The sequence below is a fragment of the Phallusia mammillata genome, chromosome 3 (genome assembly GCF_965637545.1).
Source record: "Phallusia mammillata chromosome 3, kaPhaMamm4.hap1.1, whole genome shotgun sequence".
Lineage (NCBI taxonomy): Eukaryota > Metazoa > Chordata > Ascidiacea > Phlebobranchia > Ascidiidae > Phallusia > Phallusia mammillata.
Window position 1 is genome coordinate 25,304,462 of NC_137254.1, and position 25,680 is coordinate 25,330,141.

Consider the following 25,680-nt stretch of genomic DNA (forward strand, 5'->3'; position numbering starts at 1 on the left):
TGCGTAAACTCGTGTTTGTGTTTGTTTTCTGTTCCTGACTCCTGAAGTGGTGGATGCAGGAGGTAGTTTTTCTTCTTAAATGATCACTTGATTTCTCCACCAGCTTATGAATTAGCATAAACATGAAGACGCGATTCAGCACTTTGGATATCTGTGCAGTTCTGGCGGAAATAAATGACAGGTAATTTCAAAATCCATGTGGCACACTATGTTCGACTTTTATCTTATGTTTCTCATTTCTGGACCAAAACGCTAACAAAAATCACTTGCTGTTTTCCCAGAGCAATTGGTATGAGACTTGCGAATGTTTATGACATCAACAACAAAACATACCTTTTTAAATTGGCAAAGTAAGTATATTGAGTATTGACCATAAATAAGCCTAAATTTTTTGAAATAGTATATTACGTTTTTTCCTATATTTAGACCAGACCAAAAAGTTATTTTGCTGGTTGAATCAGGAATTCGAATGCATTTATCGGAATTCGATTGGCCCAAAAATTCAATGCCTTCTGGTTTCTCATTTAAGGCAAGTATATAGTTATCATAACTTGCAGTTTGTGAATGTTGTGCTTACTTTGTTTATTTTTGTCCAAATACAGCTGAGAAAACATCTTCGTGGCCGTCGACTGGTGTCTGCCACACAACTTGGAATTGACAGAATAATTGATCTTCAATTTGGATCAAATGAAGCCGCTTACCATGTTATTGTGGAGCTGTATGATAGGGTGCGTTTGTGTTATGATTGAAAGAAACCTTTTCAATAACACATTTTTTAATTACCTCGCTGTAACCTTTTTGGTAACCATCTGTTCTCTGTATATGCGAATTACAAGAACATTTTTTTTGCAGAAATGTTGTTATAAAACTGTACAGTATGAGATAGTCTGATTGATTGCATTCATTAATTTTGCTTTGCAGGGCAATGTTGCTTTAACTGATTGTGACTACACCATTCTTAATCTCCTACGATTTAGAAAAGATTTAACTGTCAAGACTGATTCTAAAGACAGTGATGCACAGGTAAAGAAGCACCTGAAAGTGTTGCTAAAATCAATGCAGAAAAAATATATTTTTGATTTGTTCTTAGGAAAACGAAGATGTAAAATTTGCAGTGCATGAGCCTTATCCAGTTCATACAGCCAGACCAGTGGAGGAATTTATTACCTTGGACAGGTAGTGTACAATTTTATTACTATAGTTTTTTATCCTTACAGAAGCAAACTTTTTGGCTGGAAGATTGTCCCGCCTTTTTCCTATCGTTTGTAATGTCCTACATGGTAATAGCAAAATATATATATTTTTACATAGTGTTAACAGACGGTAATGATACACATTTCTTCTATTTAGATTACAAGAAGTTCTAGCTGCAGCAAGAAAAGACAGTGTGGTTAAACGAGTTTTGAATCCTGTTTTGCGTAAGTTTTTCTTTTATTAAAAGACTTTAAAAGACACCTGATTTCTTTATCTTGCAAATTATTTTCAGCATATGGAGCACCTTGTCTCGACCATTGTTTGTTAACAGCTGGGTTCTCCGCTAATGCCAAAGTTGGGTTGGACTTAATCATTCCTGATGGTAACAAACTAAGTTTATAGTGGTAGTGTAACTACCGAAGTAAATGTGCAATTCCTTTCTAGATGTTTGTAAGCTTCATGATTCATTAAAGGAAGCTGAGAAGTTTATGCAGGATGCAAAGTCAAAAAAATGTCAGGTTTGTTGACAAACTTTCTGGTTTTTTGTTCTTGGTAATGCACCATATGTTTGAAGTGACTTAAAATCATTGATGTTAATTTTGGAGAAAGATAAAAAAGTTCATTTCAGAGACAGACACGTTTTCATGCTTTTCCCACCACAAACACTTAGAACATTATAAGCAATATATTTTATCTGTTCTACTGATTAAATGAATGAATGTTATAAGTCTATTACCAACATCATACATTTTAAGGTTGTTAACTTGATTAATCAGCCATTAATTTGATCTTGTTTTAGGGATATATAATTAAAAAGAAAGAGAAGAAGTCAGATGGAGAATTGCTCACAAACATTGAGTTCCAACCATTTTTGTTCAAACAACACCAAGACTTGCCATATCAAGAGTATGAAACATTTAACAAGGTGTGAAAACAGAATTTTACATCACATAAACACCATTCTGTTTTTAGCAATTTAAACACTTGGAACTTTCAAAAACTAAACAATTTTTTGATTCATTACATTTTGCTGTAATTTTTGCTCTTGTATTTTTTCCTGTTGTAAGATACTACTCTTTTTTACCAAAGCAAGTTTTTGGAACATACTGCTTTTAAACTGCTTTTGGCTATGATGCTTTTTGGTTCTTTTTTATACCCATTTAACATATGTATTGTATCTTTTTAGGCTGTTGATGAGTTTTTTGGTTCATTGGAATCACAAAAACAAGACCTAAAAGCATTGCAATATGAAAGATCAGCGCTAAAGAAACTGGATAACATTCGCAAGGATCATGAGAGTAGAATTACTGGTCTCCAGAAAGAGCAAGAAGAGGATAAAGTTAAAGCAGCATTGATTGAAGAAAATCTTGACGTGGTATGTAGGAAAAATTATTGTCTTTGAAAACTGAAGATTAGAACATCACTGTAATATGATTCTGTTTTTTTGCATGTGATGTTTCGTTGCCTTTTAAAACTCCCAATAACCCTGAAGCGTCTCTGCAGATCAGTGATCATGGCACACTCATTATGGGTTCCCTGAAGGGGACACATATTGATTTTACTCAAATTGTTTGTTTGTTTTTCTTCTTTTTTTTTTCTCCCCAAAGTTTGTCCGACTCGTTTTTCCATGAAATGTTTGATGGATTTCGATGAAATTTACACAGATGGTAGATATAGGTATGTAGATGTGCATCCCACTTTGTTTTTGTTGATAACCCCAGTATTTACCCCGCTAGCCCCCTTTTACCCCAAAGTTTGTCCGACTCGTTTTGCCATCAAATGTTTAATGAATTTAGATGAAACTTACACAGATGGTAGGTATAGTTATGTAGATGTGCATCCCACTTTGTTTGTGTTGATAACCCCACTATTTACCCCGCTAGCCCCCTAAAATGATTTTTTCACCCAAAGTTTGTCCGACTCGTTTTTCCATCAAATGTTTAATGGATTTGGGTGAAATTTGCACAGATGGTAGATATAGTTATGTAGATGTGCATCCCACTTGGTTTGTGATGATAACCCCACTATTTATCCCGCTAGCCCCCTAAAATGTTTTTTTTTCACCCATAGTTTGTCCGACTCTTTTTTCCATCAAATGTATGATGGATTTGGGTGAAATTTGCACAGATGGTAGATATAGTTATGTAGATGTGCATCCCACTTTGTTTGTGTTGATAACCCCAGTACTTACCCCGCTAGCCCCCTAAAATGTTTTTTTACCCCACAAAGTTTGTCCGACTCGTTTTGCCATCAAATGTTTAATAGATTCCGGTGAAACTTACACATATGGTAAAGATAGTTATGTAGATGTGCTTCCCACTTTGTTTGTGTTGATAACCCCAGTACTTACCCTGTTAACCCCTTAAAATGGGTGAGGTTTTAAACAGTGTCGGAATGGGCTGAAATTTGGATAGCTTGAAGAAGAGGCCATTTATAGGTGTTGATTGTTGTGTTCAACCCTGTAGCCCCAACATTCACCCCACTAGCCCCCAAAGTGTAAAACGTATTTGTATATTATTGGGTTGCTTGTTGGACGTTTTTGTGGCATGGCAGTTAGGGGGTTGTTAACAGCCCTATGTAGTCAGAAGCATTAATGGTTGTTGCTCAAAACACCTCTAGTGGTCAAACCTTTAAACATTGGCGGATTGGGCTCAAATTTTGTAGTACTATTGATTGAATTATTGTGGTTTCATAGTATTATTATTTAAGCCCAGTGCTGATCACTGTGTTTTACCTTACAACACCCGACTTTCTCATGGTTATCTCTTGAAATGCATTATTTTTAACTTTGCATGTGTGGGGACCCATGAGTTTCTGCCTGCAGAAACAACTGAGGTTATAAAAGACGCTGGATAATGTGGGACCCAATATAAAATAAGCAGAGGAAATATATGAATGTTTTAAAATAGGTTATAGTGTATAGGCAATGACAAAATGTGCTAAGCCACCCTTCTAGTTTATAATTACAGACCCATTGAAGGCATTGTACTGAATCAGTCGGTCACCAAGCATTCCCACATATTGCAAGACTTAGGGCAGAAAAAGCTATGTTACATTGGGATTTGAACCCATAACAGGAGTCTTTACACTGTAACAATTAATTTGGGGGTGGGGGTGTGCAACAGGCGGCCCATAGGCCACAATCCCGCCCGCCAAGCTAGTTAGTTTGGCCCTCACCAACACACTGATTTAGAGAAAAAATGCAATTCTTCTGGGAATTCAGTAAAATTTTCTACTAGTTTTTAGTAAATCTTCTAAGTGGCTATAGTATACGTAACAAGAATAAGCTAAACCAGCGTTTTCCAACAGATGGACCATATAGCAGTTTGCAAGGACTTCATTGAATGTGACATAATAATTCCCTTTAACAATTATTTGGTTGTGAAATCCAGTGTTGCAGCGATACTCTGTTTGTTTTAAAAAATAAATGTATTGATTCTTTGGAAAATTTTCAAATTTATTGTGTACATGAAAAAAAGGAAGGCCCTTGCTTGATGTCTGAAATTGGTTTTATGGCCCACCGATGACAAATGTTGCACACCCCTGGTTAAGAACATATTCAGGCTGATCTCATAAAAAACGTGGTAAATTGGATAAGCGCTTAAGCAAATTAGTTTTTTATACTTTTATAAAAATATCTTTTTATCCACATCTGTTAAGATGAACTACGAAGCTGACATGTGCAGCATACGAGGCAGGCAACGGTGCTTGTGATTCGACTTTCGGCGGATTCTCCACTGAGCCTGTGTAGCTCAGTTGGTAGAGCGCGAGTCCCGGAAAGACTCCTGTCGTGGGTTGGAATCCCACCGCAGGCTAGATTTTTCTGGCCTACGCCTTGCCATATGGTGGTGAATGCTTGGTGACCGGCTGATTCGGTATAGCGCCTTCAATGGGCCTGGCGTACTGTGATTTATCCACATCTACAACAATTTGCACTTATGTTAAACTGTATGAGCTTGTGTTTCATATTACTTGTGTTGTTAAGCAATTATTACATTGCTTTGAAATTATATTGCAGGTAGATCAGGCTATTCGAATTGTGTGCAGTGCAATTGCAAATCAGGTTGACTGGTCTGAAATTAAAGCACTTGTACATACTGCTCAAATGAAAGGTGACCCTGTTGCTTCACTGATCAAAAGCTTGAAATTAGAAACTAACTCTATGGTGATGTTGTTAAGGTATGTCGGTATTTCATAGTTACCTAGTATGATTGGAACAAAACAGTACAGATGAACTTGGTTAATCAGATACTCTGTTTAGTTGAATAGTGTGATGTATGATATTTACAATCCCAATGCAATTAAATAATATAATAATGTTGCCAGGCGTATTCTATAGACTTTCCTTCTTTCGCCCAACTGGGTAATTATAAACAATTCATTCCATGTGACAATGTCCCATTCAGGACATCTACATAAGAGTAATGTCTACTTGTTGGAACATTCGTAATGACAGTATAGCGTGGACTTTTAGTATTTTATGTGTTCAGTGGTGGGATTCAAATTTTTTGTCAGTTTTTTTGTAAAATTTCATGAGACGGATCTATAGAACCAGTGCGAGCCGACTTAATCCCACCACTGATTATATTCCTTTTCTGCTTACTAAAAAGAACAAAAATCCATTTTTAGTGAACGATCATACAGCGCAAGTGATGATTCTGACTACTTGGACAGCTCTGATAGTGAGAGGGAAGATGTGAAGGTGAAATCGAAGCCTCGCAAAGTGGAAATTGATCTTTCGTTGTCAGCCTATTCAAATGCCCAGCGCTACTACAACATGAAACGACAGGCATTGAAAAAGGAACAGAGAACTGTTGATGCATCGACAAAGGTACAACCAAACTGCCAACTTTATTGTCATAAACAGCACTTGAGCTTTTTTGGCATTGGTATTTTGGGTCTTGTTAAATAATTTTTGTTGTCGCTACTAAATATGGATCAAATTACCGCAAGCGACTATTATAATAAAACTTGTCCTGGTTTTAGATGAGTGCCATGGTTTGTTTGGTATAACATTTTATAATGTTGCACTTGCAAAAACACTATGCACCATATAACGCTTCTCTATTTAACTGCCATGTAATACTTCATAATGCAGTGTAGCTGCTCCACCTTTAGTCGCGATCCACCAAATCTGCTATCAATTATATTGCTAAACTAAACAGAGCAATTTTTGTCTAAATTCTTAGTAATATAGAAATCTGGTTGACAATCCTTATTTATTCTAGGCTTTCAAATCAGCGGAAAAGAAGACAAAACAAACTTTGAAAGAGGCAGCTGCAGTACAAAATATACAGAAAGCACGCAAGTATGTTTAAAGTAGTCATACACATATACCTTAAATAAGCTGTTGCTCCCAGACATAATATATAAATATCATGATATATTGTTTCATTAGCGTAACTAATTTCCATAAACCTGTGTGTGGGGATCCATTTGTTTTTGCTTGCGAAAACAATCTTGTGTGTAGGTCAACGATGTGTATAGTACAGGGGTGTCCAACTGCCGTGCCATATTTGGTTTCAAAATATACTCGCGTGCCAACGTTCGGTACTTTTTTCAAACTATGTCTTTAACGTCTTAACGGTACGGGCTCCGAATATTTGACCTATACCTATCAAAATAGTTGGAATAAAATGTCGTCAAATGCGAGTAAACTTGTTCACGATACTCAAGATACAAAATAGTTTGCAACGGGGTTTAAGTTTTGTCCAAAAATAAAGAAATTAATTAATGGGTTGTGTTCAACCCATTTATTAAACGACTGATAACCTTGACTGAAGTTAGAATAAAGGCCAAGAAGAACCAATAGAAACAAATGTAATTGCGTAACAAATCCTAATGTTTATCTCATCCAAATGTGCAAAAGCTTGTGTGCAATTTTCAAATGCTCTGCGTGCCACTTTTGGCATGCGTGCCAGGTGTTGGACACCCCTGGTATAGTAAATCGGTAAATAGAATAAAGGATATTTAAAATGGAAATACAACAGTTTTTTGAAATATTTTATATTTTTTGTTGCAATGTGTTATGACATGTATTACATTGTATAATGAGACAATATGTTTTGACCCATCATTATTACTTTTAGGGTGTTTTGGTTTGAAAAGTTTTTGTGGTTTGTATCTTCGGAGAACTATCTTGTGATTGGTGGACGAGATGCACAACAGAATGAAATACTTGTAAAGAAGTATTTGAATGCAGGTTGGTGCCATGCTACCCCTGAATTATGTATATACCTCATAAACAATATTAAATACAACGAACAATTTCAGGTGATGTTTATGTCCACGCTGATCTTCATGGTGCCACAAGTTCCATAATTAAAAACCCTTCAGGTAGGAAATGATTACAAAAACGTGGACAATTTTGTAAGAAAAGGGCTCTATAGTATTTTTGTACTACAATACTTTACAAACAGAATTAAGTAAAGTTTTGACTATTTGCTTTAAACCAAAGTGAGTGTTTAACTGTGTGATTTCCAATCCATTTATTTGTTTACCAAAATTAAGGAAATTATTTTCAGACCATTATTAATATTGAACAGTTTTTTATGAACTGCATTAGGTAAGGTATCAGTGAGTTGTAACATATGCTGCAAATACTTTTACCAGTTATGCAAAAAACTTTGTTTACGGTATTTACCTGTCCATAATAATTTGACTTAATAATGGTAATTTGACATAATTTAAATGAAAATGTTAAAATTACTTTGTTGAGTTTACCTTTAGCTGTAGGTCATTATATAAGCACAATACAATGTTCATTTTTGCCACCTTAATTTGCTTTATACATCATTTTTTAACACTACATTTTTGGCAGGCGCACCTATTCCACCAAAAACCCTAAATGAAGCAGGTACTATGGCTATCTGTCACAGTGCAGCCTGGGATGCAAAAGTAGTAACTAGTGCTTGGTGGGTAAGTCACGACCAAGTGACCAAGACTGCCCCCAGTGGTGAATATCTCACCACAGGCAGTTTCCTAATCAGAGGTAAGACTTTCCATAATATAACTAAACTTTTACTAAATCAGTGTAACCAATATCAAAATGGCAACAATTTTTGACATTTATATATGATGGAACACTATATACGGATCTGTTCATAAGTTTAATGGTGAAAATAAAAATATATATGCTTTGCAGCAAACTTTATTTAAACAACTAATTGAATACCTAGAACAGGGGTGACCAAACTGCAGCTCTTGGAGCCTTTGATTGCGGCTCTTTAATGCTGCACATGCAATAAATGCAAAGTTTAGCCAAAAAAACGTTGTTGAGAAATAACTGCCAAAGGTAAACCTGTGTGTTTAGGAGGTAAACCTGTGTGTTTAGGAGGTAAACCTGTGTGTCTTATTTGTCAAGCTTCGCTCAATCATAACAAAAACTAGTAACTTGAAACATCATTACGAAACTTTCCCATCATATCAGCCTAATTTCAAACACCTTGCAGCCCAGGTGGAGACACACAGTATCACCACACAACAACAATCATTATTTGATAGCGTAGACTTCATTGTGAGTGAATAAATTCGTTTTTGATTTTTTTTCTTGCGGCTCTTTTAAAACTAAGTTTTGTGATATGCGGCTCGGGCATGAAGCAGGTCTGGCCACCCCTGACCTAGAATTTTTCTGTTATACCCAAATGTAAATAAAATATATTTCTTTTTACAGGAAAGAAGAACTACCTGCCACCATCTTATCTTGTATATGGTTTTGGGTTCTTGTTTAAGGTAATTGCAATACATTTGACAGTTTCTGCTGGACAACAAACTGTCATTTAATGCTGCATTAATTTTATGGTTCAAAGTACCACTATATATGTATTTTACCTTATCATGGGTAACCCTTTAGGTTGATGAAACAAGCATTTGGAGACACAAGGGAGAAAGAAAAGTTCGAGCTGTGGAGGATGATTTGTCGACACTGGCTGATGAAATTGATGTGGAATTAGGTTGGTTTGATAATAAGTAATAGGGGAAAATTATGTCAGAGCAGGAGTACTTAAGTGTAAAATATTCTTTGATGTACAGTTCTCAATCAAGCAATATTATCACAAAATCACATATTAATTGCAGATGGGGCACATTTATTTTTACAATTTGTGAGTTAATATTGAATTTTTCAGCAAAAAAAAATTGGTACTCTTGCAGGTTTATTAGTTATTTGTGATATTTCACTTTATTGAAAGTAAATTTGCGTTTAGACTTGGAAGAAGAAATCAGGGAAGAAGAGGAAAAAAGTGAAACTGCATCTTTGAATGCCAAAGGTTTGTCTCTATGTTGTTCATATTTTGTTCAGGCTATAATCTGTGTTTCAGGCATATAATAAACAGTTCATTCCCTGTAACACTGGTAAAAACATGATAAACTGTTGGACTGAAAGTGCCAAGCTTCACCCCATTTAATGTTTAGAACTTACACAAAATTAACCAAATTTCGCAAAGTGGACTAAGGGTTCAAAAAGCCTAAATTAGAATTGGACATGGCTTGTATTAAAGTTTTATCATAGAAATATAACTCGAGGTCAGGGTTGCAACAGTATTTTTGCTATTGATGGCTGCATCATTTGCCCTTATTTCAACAACAACTTCTGAATGTCCACTTCCGAAAAAAACCTAATCATATGTGTTTTAATTAAATAGAGGTTTCAGAAATAGAAAAAGTGAATCCAGCTACAAACAATAAAGAAAATGGTACTGAAAATACTGATGATGTGTCTTCCGTTAATGAATCCACAAGACATGGTGTTAATGAAATAAAGGAAAACAAATTTAATTCCCCTGATATAAGTAATGACAAGCAAGAAGATGACATACAGCCAGAAGCTAATGTTCAGTTTGAATATCCTGATACTGTGGTTAAGATGGAATACAGCAATACTGACAAATATCAGTTGAACGAATACAAAGAACAGGTAAGGCTCCTGCACCATAATTTTAATCAACAGAAATTATATTCAGTGGTTACAACCATAGGCGCTGAGTAGCCAGTGGAGGGATGGTGTGGCCATCTTTGGTTTTTCAAGCATGGTAGCGACTACTGTGGATTATTTGGTTACTAGGTGTTGTTTTAAACGAAACATTGTAAAATCTTGAGAAGTAAATCAATGATGATTATTGCAAATAAAGCAAAAACAAATGGTGTAAGTGATTTTTGTCGTTCCTTGCTTTATTGACATCATAACCTTTGCATTTTTGTAAAATTCAGGGCCTATGGTCATATCATTCAAATGGTGTTTACAGACATCTGTTAAGAACCCCTCATGTATTCTTTCTGACAGTTCTGTTTAGAATTTAGACTCTGTGATTGGATATTAAGTTTAGGACGGATTTATGCTAAAAAGTTTTCTTGTTTTATTCCAGTTGGAAGAAGCTGATTCCAAGTTTGTGTACCTTGGTGATGACACACCTGTGCCAGTTCAGTCAGAAAAGGTAATACTATGTCATATATTTTTTCTTGCGACTAACGACTACTTAAAAACAATTTTTTAGGGCATATCATTTTGATTCAGACTATTGGACATTTTTTTCTGATTATGATAACACTGTGTAATACAGACAAATTCGTTAGCCTTTCTATCCAGTTAACTAGATAACAGGTAAAGGGCTACAGTTTCATGATTTCTATACAATTAAATGGAATATGCAACTAGTTGGATTTATCTGCACTTAGTTGTATTGCATGGTTTGATTTGATCTATAACCTTTTGACTTTTGACGTGGGGTTTACTAAATCCTAAGCCTATGGTTTGTTGAGAGATAACTGATAATTCTGTGTTTAAAAATTGTGTATTTAAGGTTCCACAAGAGTCTGGCAAACCCAGGTTATCTGCCAAACAAAAGCGTGAGCAAAGGAAGCAAAAGAAAAATCAAAATCAAGAAGACAAAATTGAGCCACAAACCCAAGTCCAAAATAAAAGCAACGAAGGGAAAGGCCATGTTGACAAGGTAACATACTAAATTCCAGTGGTAACAGTCATTGGACCTACTATTTTTTAGGTAATTCATGAACCAGAGCCAGTAAAACGAGGGAAAAAGGTAAGATACCGAGATGTGTAAAATTTATTTGATTATAATAAACCATTTGGTGTAGAATAAACTAAAGAAAATCAAAGAGAAATACAAAGATCAAGATGAAGAGGAAAGACAACTGAAAATGGAAATACTTCAGGTAATATTCTCTATTACTTTGAGATTTTAAGTTATTTATGTATTCCTATGTTGATTTTGGACAAATCTGATTGGTGTAAAATGAAATACACTATGTGTCCTGTGTTGGTGTGTGTATTGGGCTTGACTGAAAAATGTGTTTTACATGAAAAATGCTATTTGCCATTTCTAGCCTTATACAAGTAATTCTGGTCAGTCAGCATTCAGTAAATCACAAATTTTTGCTTATTGCACACCAAATCACAAAGTTATGCCTTTTGTATGTTAGTGACATATTCCATTTCATTGTATATTCTGATTAATCATAAAAGCTGTACAAAATCACCTCTGCTACCAAATGACTTTATTCACACTTTTTTTTCTAAAAGCCTTAGCTTATGCTGTATTTGCTCTTAATGGTTTCGTAATAAGAAGTCTAACCAGTTACTACATATTTTAGCACTTGCTCTCAAAGTTCACCTTTTAAACATTTTTTTTAAATTTAATGCCGTTTAATTTTGTTAACAGTCAGCCAGTGCCCCAAGAAGCAAAAGCAAGAAAAATAAAAACAAACATGAACAGACAAAGCCAAAACAACACTGTAAGAATGATTCTATTTATTTTTTTATGTTTTGAAAAAGATCTAAAAGTGACAAAATTTATTACATTTGCAGCTGGTCCAAAGACCACCTCACAACCAAAATCGCAATTTATTGAAAAACCCGTTGAGAAAGCAACAGGTAGATTGTCTGTTAAAAGCTAAATGACTTTGAACTAACAGTAACATACATTTTCTTTTAGAAAACACAACGATCAACCTTTTAACGCAACCTGTACAAGACAAAGGTATTTTAACGTAGGCCAACATACGAAACATAACAATATATAATACATTGTTTAGCTAATCATATCATTAGTCTTTCATTTGCCCTAAGTAATACTGGTTAATGGAGTTCTCGTACATCCCAGTGCGAAGCGACGAAGCTACAAGGAATGTACTTTTTTTTTGTCAGATATTATTGTTTTCCTGTAACCTATTTCCTAATGATTCTTTGCAAAAACATATTATCTATGTGGACTGTAACGTTTTTTTCTAGCTTTAGAATACTAAAACAGTTCAGATTGTGCATAAAGTGTTCAATACTTGTACTTGAAACTAGTATCTCCCAATACAATATAAAAATATATACATTTTAAATTCGAATGGAGGAATGACTTAATGTTTTTCATATACTTGGATACATTAAGTACATAAATACTCGTTTTTGAACTCATCACAACATGTTGATTTTTTCCTGAACTATTTGTATTTGTCAGACGACGGTGTCGAATCGGATGAGGAGAAGGAAGCCGTCCTGAAGGAGGAACATCTACCTCTATATCCGGTGGTGGACATACTGGACAGCTTGACCGGATGCCCTATGCCTGATGATGTCCTGTTGTTTGCTATACCTGTTTGCGCGCCATACAACTCTATGCAAAATTATAAGTAAGTTGCATTATTGTTGACCTTGACTCTCCCAACGTTAGTAAATATGTGGTACAATTCCATGAAAGGGGCACGTATTGTTTTCTTTCTTTTTTTCTTTGTATTGTATGCCTTAATTTAGTTCATCTCTTTCGATCAAGAAAAGTGGTTCAAATTTTTCGCAAATTTGCACCTTTTGGTACCTACAGCTGAGAGGCGTAAGTTTTGACCAACATTTTTGGGATAAATTGTGTTGAAAATCATCATTTCTATGCAATTTTTACCAAGGTTACATCATTTTCATTCCTTCTTGTGTCTCAAATTGAAACTGTACCCGTTACTGCAAAACTTGGGCTTTCAGAAGAGCAATATAACGCGTTGTGCGTTACGCAATCATGCTTCCAGCTTTAGTTTTAAAGACTTTTTTTCAAGAAGAACGCTATTTTAATGCCCACATATATTGAGGGGTTATGTCCTCAATGTTAACATTTAGGTGTTTAACGAAAATTTTCCCTGGGCATTGGCTGCAAATCGTTCCTAAACATTACCTTTGACGAATTGGGTCGCCTTGGCTTTTTCTCAGTAACAGTTATGGCGGCTCAACACGTTTGTTTATGTACAGTTGGTAAACATGAAAAACTTGGCTATAAATGTCACCTTCTTTACCTGACAAGGGTTTAACTAGAATGAAATACGACAATAGATTTAAGGCTGTGATCTAAAACTATGGTAACCCCTTAATTTATCAATTTCAGTGCGCAATCAAACTATCATTGTGTAGTTTCGTGACGTCACCCTTCGGTGACGTCATAAGTGGTCATGTTTAATATTTGAAAACGGGCAAAGGAAATTCTTCTGGCTTTTCTAATGGTTAATGGTAATAAAAAGCTTATAAAAACCGCTTAAACGGATAGTACTTCATTGCACAGTTATTGCATTTTGCGGCCCTTGAACAAGAAAAACTGGCGCAAATTTGTATGTTAGTCAAAATGGTCTATCTTGATAAGTAATTCGAGGAATCGTTTTTAAGGTTAAACAAAGGCAGTCTGTGCATGGATCCGGTAACATGTGGTACCAGGCAATGATAGAACACGAATTTATGGGCCAAATGTCAACCAAATCTTTATCAGTATGTTTGTTTGTTGCCGAAAATACATCAATGACCTTTCAACAAATTACCATGGTTTGCAAGTTGAAGGGGTTGTCATAATAATGATAGATTGCTGTGCTTTTATTATCACGTTTGGTTTTTGCAAAACTGCTAAATTTCGTACCGAATTGCTGAAGACAATTTTGCAGAATGATTTTTGTGCAAGAAAAAAACGTCATTATAATTTTTCTAGCCTGTGGTTTGTCACATTTGGGAATGCTTGGTGGCCTGCAGATTCGGTATAACACCTTCAATAGGCTTGGCGTACTGTGATTTATATGAGCGTGTCGTGATCGCTGGTCTGCATATACACTTCAGGACTGATTTCACTGATAAAGTAATAAATTTATATTAACTTATGGCATCATCTGCGATACCATGAATTGATAATTTCCTCTTTGTACGTTTTATGCTTTTTAAATTTAGTTTCTTTGTTTGATCTGTTGGTTTCACAGCACCTTTGCCAAGATATATACTTACGCATTTTTTCGAACAAAGACCGAATTAGAATCTAAAGTTATTGAAATTGCGGCATAATTTCGTTTGTTTGTCGTTTGGTTAGTTTAATGGTCAAGTTACTTCAGTTTTATTTAGCATTACTTTAGGTTTAGAAAGTAGCATGCAAACCTATTTACAACTGATATTTACAATCCTACATTTTCTTATTTTCAGGTTTAAAGTAAAGCTGACGCCTGGAAACGGCAAGAAGGGCAAAGGTGTGGATTGTTTAATAATAATTGACAAGGATATAACATAATTTCAGTTTCATATTTTATAAATGTGAGAAGTTTTGATTGGAGAAGTACGCATTTAAATTTGTTGGTCTATTTTAATTTCAGCTGCGAAAACCGCCATTAGCATGTTCATGTCTACTCGCGAAACAAATCAACAAGAAAAAGATCATTTGCGAAGCGTAAAGGTATTTAGTCAGTTAGACTTTCTTTTTTGTCGCCTAGATGAATATACAGCGTTCGTATGTACAGAAATTATGCACATTATAAGAAAAAAGAGTTCGGGTAATGGGCGTTTCTCCAATTTGTTATCTAGGCCAGTGCTCTTCAACCTTTTTTGGTTTGGTGAACCCTTAAAGTTGTTGTGACGAACTCATGCACCCTGTTTACTTGAAAGGTAAACTGAGATAAAAATCGTCATGCATATCATCTTGTCAATTAACTCCAAGCATATGTTCGCGAATTTTCCATGAAACATCGTCGAAAAAATCAACACTCGATATCCTAACATCACCCGAATGTTACACCGCCACTATCAAACTAGACACGGGGATAAACCATTGAAAAAGTTTACCTGGGTTTACATAAGTTGAAACCTACATCTTTTTTCTAATATCTTGAAAGTCAAATATTAATGATTCATTAAAAGTTTGTGATGCACCATTGTATACCTTTTCGTACTGGTGCACCCCATGCATATTTTGGTGCTCCCTGTGGTGCACCGTGCACACCGGTTGAAGAGCACTGATCTAGGCAACACAAATTTGACACGTAGCTGAGCTATTAAAAAGCGCCCATCATATTCTTTAATTTTACCATTTAAAAACATTTTGCTGCCAGCTGCCCTGGCTATACTTTCCGCTATTAAATCAGGTGGATAAAACAAATGATTTAACACATTAAGTTACTAATTTTGCCTTTCGCTTGACACAAACTCGCAAGGCTGTTTGCTTATAAACAAAGGCTTGCATTTTGTGAACACAAGTGAAAATGGCTATCAGCGTGTGCTACAGGGTAGTGACCAACAGCTCTGCCCTAACTTGTCAATTAAAAATACACTTGCGCCTATGGTACGTCCCTCTTTTTGAGTAATTTTTGACACTGGTGGTAAAACACCATTGTCCGAAGCGTCTGAGAAAGAATGGCAGTTTGGATTTTGATCAAGTAATGTTTTTTTTGCTGTGTGGTTAAATTTCAGTCCCTTGCGTTGTAAGCAAATGATGTAATACTTACTCATTTTTTACAGGACCACGATCTGTCGAGAGGAATGCCTGGAAAAGTAAAGGTTTCTGCCCCAAACTTACAAAAGCAAAAACACAAAGGAAAAAGATAACGTCTGTAGAATCGACCAAAAACGAAATACACGTGCAATGTGAGGGATAGTTCACGTTTTGTTTTGAGTTTTATTTGTTCCAGAAAAGCCATTAGTAGCACATTTGTTTGTTTAGTTAAAATTTTATTTTTTAGTTAATATTATTAGGTTTTAAAACAAGCCAAAAGTGAAAATACATAGACCGCGTACGGATATCATTTGAAAACAGGCGAAAAGCTCAAGCGTCAGCAAAGCCAGAAGCACAGTGTCGTTCAAAATCATCTACAGAAAAAAAACACAAACAAAATTGTCGCTGAAAAAAAGAATAAAAATAAATGAACAACCACCAAGATCGTTTTGCTGCCTTGCCAGTCTTCAGGCTGGTTTGGGATTTGACCAGGATAAGAAAGCCCATAAAAATTAGGCTCGCTTTATTTTTAAGCCTTATTTTTGTTTGATTATTTGCTACCCATCAGGGCAATTGGCGTGCCTGATTACAGTTAGCCACATTGTCGCTTTTGAAAGCCAATTGCCGGACCTAGTTGGGGCTACAGTACTGTTGTTGCTGTTTGCTGGAAATAAAAACAAAAATGTGATTACTACAAAGCGGTAAGCGCAAGCTGTCAGATATGAGATAAAGTAGTTATATAAGTAAACGTGGCTGATTTTTTTCAGCAGTGATTAAAAAAGTGAAATTTTGTGTAAGTTTTAGGTAAAGGCAGGGTGGTTTTGATATATTTGGTTACATTTACAATTAGCATTATGAATTTGTAACAATGGCGATTCTTACGTCACTGAAGACCACTTTTGCTGGACAACAAAACTAAGAGAATTTGCTGAAAAAAATACCCTTTCACAGATGCAGGTAAGCCTTATGATTTAAATTAGTAATTTATGTTATTGAACCTGTAAGAACAAATGTATATGCCAAAATATATATCTTACAAATAGGAGCAAAGTCGTGTAGAATGAGGCGCACAGAACAAGAAGGGGCTAAAAGGATAAACTCCTGTAACACCGAAAGACCTAGTTCAACACGTGTCCTTCAGCCAAGGTCGTTCAAGGTTATACCATCTTCTCGAAGACTTTTGTATCGGCAATTTTTTAAACCAGTAACAGTGGTTAAGTCCGGAAATCAACTCAAAAAATCTAAGATCAATCCCAAAATGCGTAGAAACGGTCTACAAAAATACCGAAAATTAAATCAAAATCGAACACAATTGTATGAAGATTCAATGACAAAAGGTGATAATGCTGAAACTTATTGTGTTCAAAATCAAGTTTTAGAGGAAACTGAATCAGTTGAGCTACAGAAAGATATTAATCACGAATCGAAACGGATTTCCAAGGCACTGCGACGTCACCAAAAAGCCCAAGGCAAGTTGCACCGTCTAGCGGTCAAGTCTGATGAAATAAAAAAGGCTTTGTTTGAACTGAAGAAAAAACAAGACGACGATTGGTTGGCATTTAAAAAAGCTTCTAAGCGCCTGAAGAGATTAAAAATTGAAGAGTTAAAGCTGAACTTAGCGTTTTCTCGTATAGAAACGCAAGACAACTGCATCATATATCCGTTATAAGGGATGTGTACACTGAACTGAACGGATAAATACTTAAAAATTGCCAATTTTAGTGGCTTGCACTAATGCTTGGTCGTCCTCTTGTGTTACTCCCTTCTGGCACAATAAAGCAAAGTGTTTTTTTTTAATTTTTTGCATGGTGTGTTATTTTTGTACCTACAGGCTACCACCATATAGTTTTTGCACCTCCTAAATTATTATTCCCCAAATCCAGTGATAAACCTAGATTTCAAAACTGCTTCATTCCTCCCCAATAGATTACATAAGTCTTAGTTGAAGCTAGACCATACAGAGATTATTTTGAATTACGTATTGTATCAACTTCACAGGTTATTTACCCAGAGCTCAAGTGTCTATTTACAAATCCCAACCCGTTTGGAAACTACTCGACTAACCCCTATAGAAACCCCTGGAATTGACGTGTACTCTCTGGTTTTGGACTCAATTTAAGGCCCACTCACATCTTGGTAACCAATTTCATATTCAATCAAAGCGTTGCTAAAACTGCCCAAGGTATTTAAACGGTATTTTAATAGCGGCACAATACTGTACCACTGTCCTAGTTATCCAGTGAGTCATTATAACTACATTTATATCACACGATTTGGGTAATTTTTCCTCAATCACTTTTAGTTAAACGCCAATTTTATTTTGAGGTAAAACAAAAAAGAAAACATGATTAAAAATGATAGACATATTAAGGACAAGATGCGTTGATTGTGGTTGTAGTGAATGATATCACATCTTGATTTTATTGGGTGAATCATGGTTTTGGTGCTAGTGAGGTACGTGGTTTACGTCAAATGATGATCATGTACATATTAAGTATTGTTCTTTTTATCAATTCCTGATTTTTTTTACTAGCATTTGAGGTTAATTTGTAAAATGTAAATAGATTTCCACGTACAAAAATTTCATTATTATTCGTTTATCATTGGCTTTGGGTACTAAAAAATGTTGTTTAAACATGTTTAACTTTTGGGGACGTTTTATTTGTTTGCATAAGCAGGTAAAATATGTTGAATAAAATATTGCAATAATTAATAATAAAAAATACTAAATAAGCTTAATTGGCAAAATGTTGTTATGCTAGATTTTAATCGGCCATTCAATATCATACAAATATGTTTATGGTTGTCACATATTTACGAATCTGTGCGAAATAATTACACAAACAAACGCAATTCGTCAATGTGGTATTTTATATTTTTCGCCTTTCTGGTTAAGAGAGGTGAAACTTTGTAACTTTTTTTTTTAGCAATTTTCTTGGAATTGGTTACAATATTTTTTCAAATCTGTATTGGCTTCGGGCTTTTTAACTTTTCGACTTCCTGAGAAGGAATAATTTGAAAATTTTTAACTGAATTATCACCATATAAGATCTAAAATGTCGCTGTATTTAATCGTTGTATTCGAGGGCTTGATTTTCTTATTAGCTTCAAAACGTTGTGTAAAAAAATAATGCTAACAAAAATAGCCATCTTGTAATGTGTACAATTTGGTTCCCAAAAAGATTTAACTTTACTGTGGTAAAAATTAGTCTGGTATGCTTTTTGCTAGTTGCGTAACTGCGGTATGATTGGATTCACAACATAGCAGAGCATACGTGATTTGGGACGTCATTCCAAACCATAATAACTTTAATTGTAAATTTCATCGATTGTGGTGTTCTTTGTTGACGAATTTCAGCCTTTTTCTACACGGATAGAACAATGAAGATATTGAGAATATTGACCTTGGTCATACGCCACAAGTGGAGGTTTCTATTTTTGTCTGATTTTATGCTGATCATCCGCGACTTACTGTAAAGGTCTGTTATTACTAACTGAATATCGAGACATTGCGTGGGCACTGACGCACTAAGTACGGCTGAATAACTTGTGTTAGGTGTATGGCCCACCTTTCCAGGTATCAATTACCAAACCCTCTGACTTCAAAGTCGCTTTTGATTGTCTTTGAAAGTATATTATCAACGGGTTTTACAGTAATATCGTCCTAGATAGTTTGTACATTAAAAAATGAAGAAAATATGTTGTAGTCGCGCCTTCTGTGTACAAACGATTCGTGCAAACTTATTCATAGAAAACATAACCACTACATTCAAACTTATATCTTCCTTTATAAGATCAAAACATGATAAATTTAACGGCCCAAATAGACGAAAATGCTTTATTATTCAAACGTTTTGGCAAATGCTCACGCCATCATCAGTGATATGAACTTATGAACAGATCCGTGTACAGTGTTCCAAAACTTGAGTATTTTTGTCATTGTTACAAATGGAGCAAAATCGTTAAATTCCACGAGATAATTGCGCAGTAAATTTTATTCTAATGGTCGTTTAATTGGAAGTGCGAATTTCCTTTCGACTTACACGACTTTGACTAATACAGAATGTGAATCCGGTTTGGTCAGTAAATGTGAAAAACGCAACAATTTGTGAAGGTGTGCCACGGAACTTGCGCAAATTAGAAAAACCTTCATTTTTGATCATTTGGAAATGGTCATGGTTACATAACATACACTAAATCAGTTATTTTAGGCCATTTTGTCCTTATTTGTCCTGACATGAAAAGTGTTTTCTAAAATTTGTTTTGTGCTAATTCAGAAACAAAATTCCTTTGTTCAAAAGCTCAATTTTGAAATACAGAGGTTCTCAATTATTTTTGCAACACACACCCTCTAGTTTTCAACTTTTGCTTAACACCCCTATTAACTCCCCTTAACGGACATTCATTTAATATTCTTAAATTAAAACCAAGAGGATGCATGATTTGTAGGTTAAGAACTTTCTCCATTGACCAAGAAAAAATGTTCATTGAACTAATTCCAGTACATTCCATCAGGAGACAATCCACCACCGTTTCTGGTAATCATGTACCAGGCCGTTCCGGCGTATATGTAGCCTTGTTTGGGTTGTAATCAACCGGTCATACTGTGCAAACCGAATGCTTGCAGCATATCGATATAGAATGAGCTTTAATCCATCTTTCGAAGTCGCGTTGCAAAAACGGCGATTGTCACTAATTCTGAGTATGGACCCAAAGCCTTAAGAAGATTGCGTTTTGAGCCGCTCTGATATTGAGAAGAGCAACCTTTTTCTCTTAGCAAGATCTCGCGATTAATTCTGATGTGATCCATCTTGACCTTTGTTGTGGAATTTTTTCAATGACTTGCCGTTGTGCCTTGTATAGTTATTTGGCAGGTTCCATTGTCATCTGGCTTTGTCAACGAAAATTGTATTTGTGTATACATTGGCCGAACGCCAGTTTTTGGGTTTTTCTCTTTCGGGCAAAAAAAAGCACGAATGCTCCTACATTTTTTTGTTGCGCAACCAAACGGATACTGAAAAAATAAACTCGTTTTTGCGTACAAAACGTTGGATTATTTTTGTTCAGTCTCACATTTCCTTCTTTTTGATACAATTTATCATACACGGTAACAACTGGTTAGTTTATAAAATTATGCTTTGAGCAAAAAGGTGCAATGCAATTTTGTTGCGAAACCAGCGGGTTTTAACAAAATGCGGACTTTCGTTCAAAAGGTTAAAAAGATTTTTTTATCTCTTCAGTTTTCTTTCGTTTGCTCCAATTAATTAAAAAAAGCAGGTTAGTTCAAAACAGTGTTTTTCGTTAACCTTTCATAAATCCAAACACTTCAGTTCAACATTATTTTTTCGTTTTAAAAGTTCGTGGGTACTTAACCCTTTCGCGTGGAATTTGTATAAACCGCAGTCTTAGTGTATTGGATTTAGGTCTTATCATTAACTGGTGTTGGTGCAGACAAACAAAGCATCGCTTCGTGGAAGGCTGAACCACAAAACTGCCAGGTCTGTTTAAAATTGAGCGTGAATACCGAAAACGTTTCCCAAGTAGTGTGCGGTTTGCACACTTGTTTAGCCGGTTTGATTTGTTTTTAATAGCACTATTTGTGCCCTATTAAATTTGCTATTTGAATTGCTGGAATTTGGTTTGATTTTTAATATTCACCTTGTTAATTTGTGGCAACTTGTATAGAATATGAACGGAAACGAAACCCATGTATGATTATTGTCAAACTCAAACTTTTTTGTGGTTTCAACGCATTAAACAAAGTTGTTCAGAAGTGAAATGGGTGCTGTACGTTTCATTGCATTTTTTGGAATTTTAGTGAAATTAAATTGGCCAGAAGATTATTCAAAATTGCTTGATGTTTTTTTAGATAAGTTTTACTTGCGGAAAAGCTGTATTAATCGCTTTTAAATTTAAATAATGCACTGTCCCTGATATGGGGCTATTTGTATTATCATTGGTTGAAATGAACCTTTTGCTTGAATTCCAGTTGCTTTCTTCATTACCACGCTGCTGAGGTGTTTCGTAATCGCACCGGCCCGCATACACCTGCCTGCCTGTGGGCTACGATTGCACTGTCCTCAAGTGTCCAAAACAGCGTGCTTACATATCACGCTTTCGGGGCGTGATCGCCTCGTGCAAGCCGCGTGAACACTTTGATTACCGCGTGTTCTTACCACTTTGAGTTAATTGCGAAATTGCGATTGGCCTCGCTCGCCCCTCGGCCACGACTCGCCAAGTACAGAGAATCTCGCATTTTCGGCCCCGATTATTTACCAATTACCGTCGACAGGACGCTTCTGTTTACGTTGCTTTGGCCGACCGAAAAGCGCCGGGTTACGTCACCACGCACGTGACGTCATCGGTTTGCGTAGCATTCCGTAAATTGTAAGTGGCAATTTCCATATCACGCACCGTTCTTTAATAGCGTCTCATCAAAATGCCATTCAAAACTACGGGAAGTTTAATCTCAAGTCAGCGCATTTGAACTCTTTATACGTCAAAAAATAATTAAACTTCTAAATTTGCATACCTACCCAACGCAATTTCTGGAAAAGCCCCAAAATAACGATTTCTTGCACAATTACTTTTAGCCACGACAACGAAGAAATAAAAAAGGCAACTTTTAATTAACCACCAAGCGGATTATGACGCTGTTGTTTTAAGTTTTTTCAACAAAATCCACGTGTAACGGTTATTTCACCTTGCTCAACGATGCCGGTTTAAACCACAAGTTGTAGGATTACAGCAGTGCGCTCTATCCAACCTAAGCGCCGTTACGGTGATGAAATACGTGTCTCGGTTTACCATAATCAGGTAAATCCAGTTGGTCTTGTTATTAGCTGTTACGAAACTCTCTCTCCTGCTTGCCTCAAGTCCTTCGTTCAAAGCTGTACACCTGACATACAAGATGGGCGACCCCGATTAGACACTGTTTATGCGCCCACTAGGTCTATAACTCACTGTTTAAGTGGAGATGGTGAAAGCTGATAGGTGTTCTGCGGTCACCTGCAGATGTTCGAATTTGCTATGCAAGATTTTGCCGGGTTGTAATGTTTGTGCATATAATACACAAACGCTTGAACACAAACAGTTTTGTAATTTCGTTGGGCGTAACACATCGACCCCTGGTAAATTGTACTGTTCTTCTCTTGATTTTGAATACGCTTTAGAACACGTTAGAGCAGGGGTGGGCAACCTTTTATACTGTAGGGCCAATTATAAATGTCAAAATTGGATCGCGGGCCGCACATGTGCATAACACAAAGTGATTTTGCTTTGTTTCTTACCAAATATGCTTAACTACAAGTATAATTCGTATTTGATTCTAACCACATTTTGCCAGATCGCAGAAAACTAGCATCGGGCGCATTAATCAGCTCAAAAATATGTAATAATTGGACTCGTTTTCCAGTACTTTTGAAATCCAAGCGTCTCTGCGGGCCGCACAACCTTTAATAAAGGGCCGCATGCGGCCCGCGGGTCGCAGGTTGCCCACCTCTGCGTTAGAGCAACATTGTCATCCCTCCTTAATAAATTGCATGGTAGGATGCTAAACCATAAAAAGATCATTTAAAATTTGGTCTTTTATCAACTTCACACGTTATATTGCCAGAGCTTATGTGTCTATTTACAAACCACATGTAAAAATGTAATTCCTTTACTCATGTTTTAAAAATTCCTTCCTTAGAAACCACAGACTTAGGTGTCTTGGTCCGGCATTACACACGAAGTCAAATAAAGTTAAAACAAATCGTTAAAAAAATATTTGCTATTTTATGTCGAAGGGTGGTTAATTCACCAAGTAAAACTAAACACATAAACACGAATTCATTTAAATCAGCGAACGCGGCCGATAGAGCTAAAAGTTCCCCAAATAAGTTGTGATTTCATTGACATAGCTACACTATATTGGTTTTTCCTGTTAATATGACTAAAAAGCCACGCAATGAGATGACGAATCCGAGGCACTCAAGTGCATTGTACGAGCATTGCGGAATCAATAATAAGTACTTCAGGTTTAACGCTTGTTGTTTTATGGTGGTTCGGTATATTTTATGGTGGTTCGGCATATTTCTTATCACCTCATATTTTACTTTACTGGTTAAGTAAATCATTTCGTCTGTTGAACATTTGTAAAAGTAACGTTTTGCACTCAAAATCGGCAATTCTAGTTGCACACTAATTAATCACTTCAACGCATTGATAAACTTTGCCTAACGCTCATGTTGCTTCGTTTTAACGTAAAGAAACACGGGTTAGACGTTACGGGCCGGGTTGAGGCTTTGGTTAAAAAAAACACGTTATGTTGATACCCTAAAATCACATTTATATTGGCACAGGTTTTTGTGTGGACATACTAGCCAACGTGGATTGCCTTTTAGGCCTGAGAGATTAAAAAAATTTTGAGTTTTGACCACAAACATCGGGCCTAATTACTCCAGAAAAATTCACATTTGCTTGTCATACACATACCTTTGATGAAATATTAAGTGCAAGATAAAGTCCGATCATTTACAAATGTATCCACATTTCACCAATTTCTCATTTCTGTCCAAGCCATATTTCAATACATTTCTAAGTTTCCGTATATTTAGTATTACAGTGTCAAGAAATGCCATTCAATATCGTATTACTTTGTGCAGGATCTTTAGTATGAATAGCCACTTTTTTCCTAGCGGCAATTTCGGTTGCAAATCTCTTGAAAATTGTAATCTTGAATGTGTGTCAAGGTTCAATAATAAAAAACGATAATATTCATCTTTAGTGCATTCCACATAGGGACGTGCTTTAAGATTACAATCGTTATCTCCAAGTTTTATCGTTTTCGACTGCAAGTTGAGGCCGCCCCCCTAAACTTCAACTACATTGATCGTTTTGTGTGTCAGTAGTTCCGTAAATGGAGTTGACTAACACGATATGATCGTGCAATACCAGTAGCGGTTATGCTATCAGACTTGATCAATACCTTGATACGGGTTGCGTTGTTGTTTGTTTCAAATGCACACAAAGTTTGAGGACGAACTTTATTGAAACGTGAGGGCACACTTGCCAAAAAACGCACTTTAATGCAAAATTTAAATGCCGAACGAGCTTCATTCGTTTATGTTTCATGTGATTTGTATCGTTGGCAACTTTGGTGTATATAAATTGTCAGAGAGATCAATGCTACTGGCATCATTATGTCAAATTTACTATACCGTACACGGGAAAGTTTAAAGCCCTCAAAATTGCATTGGCAACTACACAACTATCGCGAATTTGCATTTAAAAGGCAAAAGCTCTGCGTGGCAAAATTCTGTTTACTGGACTGGCGGGTTTTCAAAAGTGAAAATTCACGAAGCTGTACAGCTATGAATCACCGAAAAACCTGCCTAACCAGAAGCTCGACTGTTGACGGGACGCATCGCGCTGGTTTACTGAATGTTTGGGTATGTTTATGTTGTAACTCACGGCGTTATGATTCCGGCGACGTTGAACACTGACACCGTCGTCTTACACGGTTTAATCTTAACAAGACACGGCCATAGAAGTTTCAAATAGGACCATCGACTTTTAGTATAGAAAACAACGTAAAAATTGGTGATAAGCTTAAAAGAACATTCATAACTCGGATCAACTCTAGAGCATTCATGCAACGGGCAATCACGGGACACTGATACAAAAATCATGAAACGACAGGCCCATTGAAGGCACTCTTTCTTATCAGTCGGTCACAAAGCATTCCCATAGTTGGTGATTTACGGTTTCGTGGAATTTTGTTCTACTG

General features: G+C 35.9%; 1 protein-coding gene, 2 long non-coding RNA genes and 1 other non-coding gene across 4 annotated transcripts; 3 read left to right on the top strand and 1 right to left on the bottom strand.

Moving 5' to 3' along the window:
- The first annotated feature begins 6 nt into the window (after positions 1–6).
- On the top strand, positions 7–16,078 carry LOC145217761 (ribosome quality control complex subunit NEMF-like). Its single transcript, XM_080085104.1, has 32 exons — positions 7–181; positions 282–350; positions 427–529; positions 603–728; positions 922–1,023; positions 1,091–1,176; positions 1,351–1,418; positions 1,487–1,576; positions 1,639–1,712; positions 1,994–2,119; positions 2,381–2,569; positions 5,213–5,373; positions 5,824–6,025; positions 6,423–6,502; positions 7,284–7,396; positions 7,468–7,530; positions 8,015–8,185; positions 8,867–8,925; positions 9,047–9,146; positions 9,399–9,461; positions 9,837–10,108; positions 10,557–10,625; positions 10,992–11,141; positions 11,193–11,231; positions 11,287–11,364; positions 11,871–11,943; positions 12,017–12,082; positions 12,144–12,188; positions 12,660–12,831; positions 14,633–14,676; positions 14,800–14,879; positions 15,938–16,078. Exons 1-32 carry the CDS (start codon positions 123–125, stop codon positions 16,022–16,024), a joined length of 3,279 nt encoding a protein of 1,092 aa, XP_079941230.1. The 5' UTR covers positions 7–122; the 3' UTR covers positions 16,025–16,078.
- Trnas-gga (transfer RNA serine (anticodon GGA)) lies at positions 4,936–5,009 on the top strand. The gene has a single exon. It is a non-coding gene; the product is annotated as a tRNA-Ser (tRNA).
- Positions 16,079–16,706: 628 nt separating the features above from the next.
- Positions 16,707–17,706, top strand: LOC145219217 (uncharacterized). Its single transcript, XR_013857891.1, has 2 exons — positions 16,707–16,868; positions 16,955–17,706. It is a non-coding gene; the product is annotated as an uncharacterized LOC145219217 (long non-coding RNA).
- A 2,029-nt stretch (positions 17,707–19,735) lies between these two features.
- On the bottom strand, positions 19,736–23,388 carry LOC145220218 (uncharacterized). The gene is made up of 2 exons (XR_013858037.1): positions 22,875–23,388; positions 19,736–22,809 (listed from the first exon to the last, which is right to left on the bottom strand). It is a non-coding gene; the product is annotated as an uncharacterized LOC145220218 (long non-coding RNA).
- Between the last annotated feature and the right edge of the window lie 2,292 nt (positions 23,389–25,680).

What these genes read in the sequence shown, in the direction of transcription:
- LOC145217761 (XM_080085104.1), top strand. Translation starts at nt 123, where the DNA reads ATGAAGACGCGATTCAGCACTTTGGATATCTGTGCAGTTCTGGCGGAA. An exon ending in AGTTTTGAATCCTGTTTTGC is followed by an intron (nt 1,419 to 1,486) that starts GTAAGTTTTTCT and finishes AATTATTTTCAG; the next exon opens with CATATGGAGCACCTTGTCTC. An exon ending in AGTATGAAACATTTAACAAG is followed by an intron (nt 2,120 to 2,380) that starts GTGTGAAAACAG and finishes GTATCTTTTTAG; the next exon opens with GCTGTTGATGAGTTTTTTGG.